This window comes from Gorilla gorilla, chromosome X (assembly GCF_029281585.2).
Source record: "Gorilla gorilla gorilla isolate KB3781 chromosome X, NHGRI_mGorGor1-v2.1_pri, whole genome shotgun sequence".
Lineage (NCBI taxonomy): Eukaryota > Metazoa > Chordata > Mammalia > Primates > Hominidae > Gorilla > Gorilla gorilla.
In genome coordinates this window covers 61,509,185-61,518,152 of record NC_073247.2, presented here as the reverse complement: position 1 = coordinate 61,518,152, position 8,968 = coordinate 61,509,185, and the positions used below count along the sequence as shown (strand labels likewise).

The following is an 8,968-nucleotide window of genomic DNA, read 5'->3' as shown; positions in this document are numbered from 1 at the left end:
GCTGCTATAAGGCCTTCTCCCAGTCACTTCCCTCTCTCTCCTGAGAGGCTGTCTTGAATGAATTTCTCATCACTTACCAGATTCTGATGAGGTATGGAGCTTTCTGTCCTGTGCCTTTTAGAATAGAGCTGCGGAATATATAGCCACTCAGCCGCAGTATAGATTTGGCTCCTCAGCCAGGGAGTATCCCTCAACTTGCATTATAGTCATCTAGCCCCTTTTGTTTCTTTGTTGTCTTTTAGGGTATATGAGACAAGTACCTGGGGAGTTGGCCTCTTTGGTTCATTCTTTGTACTGTTTATGTAAGTACTAAACTGTCTCAATCTAAAAGTGGTTCCTTGTATCTTTACCAGTCAAATCAGTCAGGCTTTAGCCTTGTCTATATGATCTTGTTACCATATAATCCTAATTGCTGTCTATGTTTTTTACCTGTAAATTAAAATAATTAGGATACTTGTGTTCATTCAAAGGTTCTTACATTAAATAAATACTGAAGGATTACCATGTTCTTAAATCATTTGTATTTGGGAAGCTTTAAGCCTTCAGTGAATTATCAAATGCAGCTGTGGGCCAATTTAGCACCTAAGGGAATATCACACAGTCCTTTATGAAGCTAAGAAGTCAGGAATATATTGGTACTGGAAAATCCTGAAAAATAAAGGCATGGTTTATAGGTGAAATATTCTTCCCAATAAAGGGAAACTTAAAAGAGAAACTTGATCAGAGATCACAGTCTTATGGTATCTCATTTTTCATATTTTCAGGTAAACAAATACCTGGCAAAATAATAGCTATGTGTTTTCCACAAGTAGGAGGTGTGGCAACCATTTATATAATAAACATGTTAGGAACATCTGTGGGATGCCATATTCCAGGCTCTGTGCCTGACTCAGGACACAGAGACAACCCAGTCTGGCTCTCAAAGCTAGTGGACCTCAGAATTAAGAAGACAGAGACATTCAGGCTAATAAGTATACTTTTGATAAGAACTATGACAAAACAGGGCTGGGCATGGTAGCTCACACCTGTAATCCCAGCACTTTGAGAGGCCAAGCCAAGCAGATGGCTAGAGCCCCAGAGTTTGAGACCAGCCTGGGCAACATGGCGAGACTCCATCTCTACAAAAACTGAAAAAATAACCAAGTGTGGTGGTACACATCTGTAGTCCCAGTTACTCTAGAGGCTAAGGCAGGGGGATCTCTCGAGCCCAGGAATTTGAGGCTGCAATGAGCTATGATCATGCCACTGCACTCCTGTTAGGGCAACAGAGCAAAAGCCCATCTGTATGAAAAAATAACTATTTCAAAAAATATCAAGAAGGGCTTCTCAGAAGCAGTGATTTACAAAAGTAGGGACTGTAATTACCGCAAATTTACAGATGAGAAAATTGAAAATTAGAGAGGTAAACTAATCTGGCAGAGGCCATACAGCCTCTGGTCAAGATAGTTTTGAGCTATAGCTTGTTGGATTCCGAATCACTAAATTGTTTTAATTTACATCCACCAAACTACAGCTTCCCTGGCTCTGCTTGCCTCTAAACTTAAAAAAAAATCTGCTGGCTGGGCGCGGTGGCTCACACTTGTAATCCCAGCACTTTGGGAGGCCGAGACGGGCAGATCACGAGGTCAGGAGATTGAGACCATCCTGGCTAACACCGTGAAACCCCGTCTCTACTAAAAATACAAAAAATTAGCCGGGATTGGTGGTGGGCGCCTGTAGTCCCAGCTACTTGGGAGGCTGAGGCAGGAGAATGGTGTGAACCCGGGAGACGGAGCTTGCAGTGAGCCAAGATCGTGACACTGCACTCTAGCCTGGGTGACAGAGCAAGACTCCGTCTCAAAAAAAAAAATCTGCTACAATCAGAGTAGACTCAAATTAGAAAACAATTTCCAGGGAAAACTTGATGAAAGTTTTTCTGGTATATCATGGTGCCTTCTCACAGGGGAATCTTGGAACTGAAAGCTCTGTCCAGCTATAGCTGGTAAAGGGCTCTAAGGTAAACTTTTCACCTCCCCTTTTCCCAGTAACAGTTAGTTCTGGGGAGTTGCTTGCTCTTGGGATTGGAACACACTTAAAGAACAGAAGTAGAAGGGGCAGCTTCAGCTTCAGTACTTTACACTTAGGAAGGAATTCATCTTCCCTAGGAGGGACCTTTAATACTCTTCTCACTTTCTGCCTGTTCCTTCTTGACTCACAAAAACATCAGGACAGACACCATGTTTGTTGATGTAAGCACAGCCTTTACAGAATTTTAGCCTTTGCAGAAATTTAAGCACAGTCCAGAACTGAAGGAGTATCTGCAATCTGTGAAATGCAAAATGGTCCACTGAAGTCAGGAATGTTAACTGCTTAATTTCCTGTTTTACCTACCTTCAAATATAACTTTAAACTTAATTATGTGCAACTAACAAGTTTACAGCTATTGTTCCCCTAAAAACTATTCAAAAAGTGGCTTATGTAGGTTTTTATAAAATTCCATAAACTTTCTCCTTGGAGACTCCACCTCTTTGATTTTTCACATTTGTATGAACCTGTATGTAGGTGTTACCAAAACCCCTGCTCAACAGCATATAAGAATCCATTCTTATTTTCTAGTATGAATAAATAAGAATCTAGCTTTTCCTATTTCAATGGGCCAAATTAAAAGAAAAAACTGCTAACATTGGTCTACAGCAAGGGAACTGCTAGCCACTCCAGGGTATTTCTCCCTTCTCTTTTTGGGCATTTGACCCCTTGGGCCAGAAGCGGTATGCCACAGCCAACCTTTTTTAAACAATCTAAATATTTTCCTTTTTTTCTACCTTATATATTAGGCTTAATAAGAATAACTCCAGTAATTATTTTTATAAACTTTATTACGGAAAATGCCAAACATACAAAAATAGAGATGAACATATATAATGAACCATCATTGTAGCCATCACCCGGCTTCAACAATTATCAAGGCCAATTTCGTTTCATCAATATTTCCAATGCACTTAACATCCAGACTTATTATTTTGAAGCAAATTCCAAGAATCATCATATCAGCCACAAATGTTTGAGAATGTAGATGAGGACCCTTCTTTCTAACATAATGATAAAACCATTATTCTAATACCAAATACCCCACCAATGTTCAAATTACCCCTATTGTCTCATAAATGTATTCGTTTTACAGTTCGGTCAAATCACGATTCAAATAAGATCCATACAATTGGTTAATATGTCTCTTAAGTCTCTTTAAATCTATAGGTTCATCCTCCATCTTTCATCCTTGCAAGTTATTTACAGAAGAAACTAGGTCATGTGTCCTGTAGTTTCTTATAGTCTGGATTCTGCTGATCTCATCTCCATGGTGTAAAATAATGTTTCTCTGCCCTCTCTATTTTCTAAAGTTTAGGAATTATTTCTAGGGGCATGGTCAAATTTAGGTTCAATGTTTGGGCAAATATTTTAAGAGACGGAGTCTCATTATATTGCTCAGGCTAGACTAAAGCTCCTGGGCTCAAGCTATTCTTCTGCCTCAGCCTCCTAAGGCAGACGCGTAACACTGTGCCTGGCTTTGCAAATATATTTTACAGATAGTGCAGTATACTGCCATCTGGAGGCACACATCTGGGATGACACAGACATAGGAGTAAGAATTTTTGCTTTCTAGTATCTCACAGCTGCCTTGAAGCAGTTGTGTGACACTTGATAAACAAAAGTCACATATATGCTAGACAGATTAGAAAGGGATTGTTTAACCATTCAGTATCATTACAAAATATGAACTACTGAAACAAATCTTCAGTGATGTCTACCATATTCTAAGCAATATCTTATATGCTAGATATATAAAAAAGACTAAGGAAACAAGTTCCTTGCATTCAAGGGCATATAATCTGCTGGGAAATACAGACACATAAAAGCACAAAAAAGGCCACAGGTGCCAAGTTAGAATTCTGTACAGATACAGCGGTAGTGCAACAACCTGGAGAATAGTCATTGTAATAAACAGGGAAGAAGTGTCCAAAAGCATAGGATGAGCTGTGTCCTTGGAGTGTGAAAGAGCTCATCTGTGCTTCACAATTCCATTCATCCATCCATTCACATACTTGATTCTTTCAAAGTAAATCTGAACAACATCTATGCCATTCACCTAAAAAGAAAAATTCTTATTAATAGGGTTTTATTGGTTCATCCATTCCTCTAATCAACAAATACTTATTGAGCACCTACTATGGCTCATCAACCATTTTGAATTGGAAAAGCCTTCAGTGAATTATCGAATGCAGTTTCACTGTAAGGCCAGATGAGAGCCTGAGGGAATAACAGATTGTCCCAGGTACATTATGAAGCTCAGAAATCGGGAATACACTTGTAGACATTTCTAATCTGTGGATCAAAGACAAATGTCTCCAAATTCCAGGCACTGTTCTAGGCTCTGAGGATATGGGGGAAGATTCAGTCTGGGTCCTAGTCCTCGAAAAGTTCATATTCTAATAGGCCAACAGTCATTCAGAAACATGATTGCAATACGAGAATGATGCTGAGAATATTTGTTTTGACTGATGCTTCCACAAAAGGAACTCTGAAAAAGAAAATTCTGGCCAGCTGTTAGTGCTGTAAGCTCTAACCTCCCTTTTCCCAGTCAACAACTATGGAGGGAAGACATGCTTTTTCTTACAATTGAACTCCACTTAAAGGCAAGTGAGACAAGGAGCAGCTCCAGCATCAGAGCCCTTTAAACCATCTATCCGACAAGGGCCCTCTAATGTTGCTGTTTCTTTACAAGCTCTTACACATACACACTTCAATTTTTATCGGTTTTCTAAATGCAAAAATGTTGAAATCTTTACAATGATTCTCTCAAGTGAAACTATATACAGGACTTAAAAATATTTATAGCCACCTTTCACCCCTTTCAGGGTTACTTCTTTCAAAGGTGACCTGATCAACAGAACATAGGTTTCTTAGAAAATATGTTAACCATCCAGAGCAAATTCTGTATCAAGCAACCAAACTTACCTTTACTCCAACATGTCGTCTTCAAATTTTTTTTAGAATAAGAAAAAGTAGGCACTTGTCCAGTGGGGCACAGGGACGAGGGGGAAAATCAGTCTTGTTTTTTTTTTTTTGAGACCGTCGCCCAGGCTGGAGTGCAGTGGCACGATCTCGGCTCGCTGCAACCTCCGCCTCCCGGGATCAAACGATTCTCCTACCTCAGCCTCCCGAGTAGCTGGGATTACAGGCGCACACCACCATGCCCAGCTAATTTTTGTATTTTTAGTAGAGACGGGGTTTCACCATGCTGGCCAGGCTGGTCTTGATCTCCTGACCTCGTTATCTGCCCGCCTCGGCCTTCCAAAGTGCTGGGATTACAGGCGTGAGCCACCGCGCCCCGTCCCCCGGCCCCCACCCATACTCTCTTCAAAAACTAGACGTTTCCTCAACTGTCATGGGAGATGAAATCCAGAAGAGGAACCTAGAATTTACATAGCGAACCCCAAAATTTCTTAATAGAAAGTGCATAACAGTGACCCATAGAACAAGACTCCGTCTCAAAAAAAAAAAGTTAAGGGACCCCAATACCTGTCAATAATGTTTATGAGATATGACATAGTCTAGGTTGCTCTAGAAATTAGGAATGATCTTTTCATTCGAATACCCTCTTCACAAAGTAGGCTTTCCTTCTACCTAATGTCAGATATGGCTGGGGGAACAGCGGAAGGTCCAGAAGAGAGATTTAGCTATTCTAGATGGGATTCCTGACTTCAAGCAAGTATTGAGGCAAACGTGAGAGCTTTTAATTTGGCACCCAGAAAAGGTGGTACTGTGAGACAATACAATTACTCTCTATCATTGAGAGATTGTTCAGGAATCCTAATAGTTTGACGATTCTGTACCAGCTGAACATCACTAGAGCTAACTCAGTTGGGATGTAATCACCACAAAAGATTCCATTCCTGTGGTTACTGGGAGTCAGGGAGGTTAAGCGGAATGTCACTACATTCAAATATCGGAGGGAGACCACTTTCAAAAACGAACTTAAATCCAGAGAACCATGGTTCTTCTATGGTATCCAGTAAGGGGCAATGGGAGTTGGAAGTTGAGTATGGGAAATCAAATTCTGTGAATACAGTTTTTCTGATCAGATGTGTTTGGCTTGCAGATCCTCCGCAGCATCTATTCAGTAAGGTTAATCTACATGGGAAATAGCGATTTAAAGTCAGCAGTGAAAAATTACTTGTGAAAATTTTTTGAAAACCAAATGATCTACATAGAAATAGAAAAAGAAATTTCTGAAAGGGGCAAATGAGATACCACTTCAGAGGCTAGAGCGACTGTCGAGTGCAGAAAGAGCACAACATGTAGGATTTCCTAATGTTTTTACAAATTCAAAACTGATCTTTTAAACCAACTCCCACCACAGAAGGCCTCCCTGACAACAAGGGCGAACGCTGTGAAGGAGAAAACAACTCAAGGGAAAAAAATACTAAAAGATGCCACACAACCAAGCTGGTCAGACTTTAAAGGCCTCCACTACCAAACAAACCACAAGGCTGGTATCAAAAATGTGCACGCACGCTCACCCACGAATATGTGTGAAATATAAAAGAACCAAAAACATCACAGGGCGCACAGGCAGACACACACACTCCCCGCCCACCCCTCGCCCCCCCCCCCCCCCGCCCAAAAGCAGGGTGAACAGTTACAGCACCTAAAACCCCAAGCGGCATAGGCTTCTCCGAAACATTTTACAGTGTAACCAAGAAGCGATTTTGAAAGCAACTAAAAAACGTGCAAACTGAAAACAGGGCCTGGCAACAGTTTGCAAGCGTGATTCAGAGGGTCTGCCAAGGAAACAAAAGCCTCCCTCCTCCCCATGAGACCGCACATGGTACGAGAGGTGCTCCAGGCGGGACGCATTTTAAGCGAGGCAGACAAACAGAAGTCTGTGCGGGCGCAAGCGGTACATACTAGGGATCGCTATCTGGCGAGGATGGGGCCATGGAGTTTCCATTGGTTGGGGAACCGCCCAGCTTTAGTTTCTCCAGATATTCGGCGTGCACGGGCTTGTGGCACTGGAGAACCTTGATGGCATCTTCGACTTTGAACCACTCTCGCTTCCTCCCAATGCTAACCGAATCTTCCCAATCCTCCAGCAGCTCCGTGACAGTCAGTACATACACGTACGTTCTGTGCTTGGGGTCCTGGTTCTGTTCGAAGACGCCCAGGAGCCGGCCTAACTTCCCCTTGACTCCCGCTTCTTCGTACACCTCTCGGACCGCCGCACCGCCCGGCTCCTCCTCGGGCTCCATGCCCCCGCCCGGCACGATCCAGCGGTCCGGGTACCGGCTGCTACTCACTAACAGGACCTCGTCCTCGCGCTCGCTCCGGAAGCACAGGCACGCCGCCCGCTTCTTGAACCCCTCGGGGTCGTAGGTCCGCGTCTGGTTGGGTTTGCATTTCATCCTCGAGGCAGCCTCCTCTCGCTGCTCGCTGCTGTGTGGGCCGCCGACGCAGCTGCTGCCGCTGCCGGGGAACAGCCGAGGTGCTGGGAAGAGAAAGGGCCGAGGCGAGGGGCGGGGAGAGAGAGGCGCCTCCGTCTGCCGTCTGCCTGCGAGCCCGGGGAGCGGAGGGAGAGATGAAGCTGGGCGGGGCACGGGCGGAGGCGGGGGCAAGCGAGGCGTGTCAGTCAGCCAGTCCGCCAGTCCGATGGGCGGCCGGCCGAACCCGGGCCCGCCGGAGTGGAGGAGGCGCTGCTGCCCGCGAGCCCGCGACTCTCCACAGAGCCCACCCGCTTCTGCGAGGTGAAGCGCATTCTCGGGCGCGTCCGCGCTCCCGTTCACGTGCGCGTTCGCAGGGGAGGGCGTGGGGCGAGGGGCGAGGGGCGAGGGGCGAGGGGCGGGGGTCTCCTGGCTCCCGCAGCGCGCAACGCCTGGGGCCCACTGCGCAGGCGCTTCGCACTCCTGGGGCCAGGAACCTCCTTGGCGCACAGCGAAATTCACCGCATTGTGACTTTGGCCAAGACTGCCTCCACGTGTGCCTTTGACCCAAACGCACTGTGGCACGGCAGGACGTTTCTCCTCTCACTACCCACTGCGCTGCAGGAAACCCACAGGCAGTTGTTTTACACAAGACAGGGGCAAAGGCAGCGTCGTCATCATCCTCCCCCACTATCAACCATTCTGGCTTACTCATGGGACCTGGGCCCTAGTGTTGTCTGAACAACCCACGGGATTCTTGGCACAGTAGCCGGGCATCTTTGCTGAGTCACATGATGCAGTTTTATTTCTTCAACAAGTTCCCACCTTGCAGAGCATCTTGGCGCAGCCAGTAATTTAACGCTTTTCTTGAACCCCTGTTCACAACCTGCCTGACCTCCCTGCACCTCAGTTTCCTCATGGGTACACTCCTCGCCTCCTTGTTGCAGCCATTTGCACTTCGATGCAGCACACCTTAAAGACCAGAGCACCACCCATCTAGTAGTCCTGCGTTGAAGCCCAGAGACGTTCTCCTATTCTCCACACACTCCACCCTTCTCTGTCTTTCTCTTTGATAAGCACCACTTGGTGTTTGGGAAACCATGCACATGGAGATCCCGTCCTATTTCACAATTTTATTTTATTTTATTTTTTGAGACGGAGTCTCACTCTGTCGCTCTGCCGCCCAGGCTGGAGTGCCGTGGCACGATCTTGGCTCACTGCAACCTTCGCCTCCCGGGTTCAAGCGATCCTCCTGCCTCAGCCTCCTGAGTAGCTGGGATTACAGGCGGGTGCCATCACGCCTGGCTAATTTTTGTAGTTTTAGAAGAGACGGGTTTCACCATGTTGGTCAGGCTGCTCTTGAACTCCTAACCTCGCGATCCGCCCACCTCGGCCTCCCAAAGTGTACTATTAACCACCACAAAACAAATAAAATACTAAGGGGTCCTAAAAATATGGTTAGGACTTAGTAGTACAAAATGGTTGAACTTCTCCTCAGAGCTTTGAAACATGAT

General features: G+C 45.2%; 1 protein-coding gene across 2 annotated transcripts; it reads right to left on the bottom strand.

The window, feature by feature from the left end:
* Positions 1 to 2,837: 2,837 nt before the first annotated feature.
* Positions 2,838 to 8,168, bottom strand: NUDT10 (nudix hydrolase 10). 2 transcript variants are annotated; one of them, XM_031005707.2, is made up of 2 exons: positions 6,946 to 8,168; positions 2,838 to 4,123 (listed from the first exon to the last, which is right to left on the bottom strand). In XM_031005707.2, coding segments are annotated over exons 1-2 (495 nt in total). In that variant the 5' UTR covers positions 7,440 to 8,168; the 3' UTR covers positions 2,838 to 4,122. The 2 variants fall into 2 exon arrangements, with proteins under 2 accessions (XP_030861567.1, XP_055231390.1); XM_055375415.2 differs by lacking the exon at positions 2,838 to 4,123 and having other exon boundaries at positions 6,945 to 7,767.
* Between the last annotated feature and the right edge of the window lie 800 nt (positions 8,169 to 8,968).

Excerpts from the sequence above, each read along its gene's own strand:
- NUDT10 (XM_031005707.2), bottom strand. The coding sequence starts at position 7,439 with ATGAAATGCAAACCCAACCAGACGCGGACCTACGACCCCGAGGGGTTC.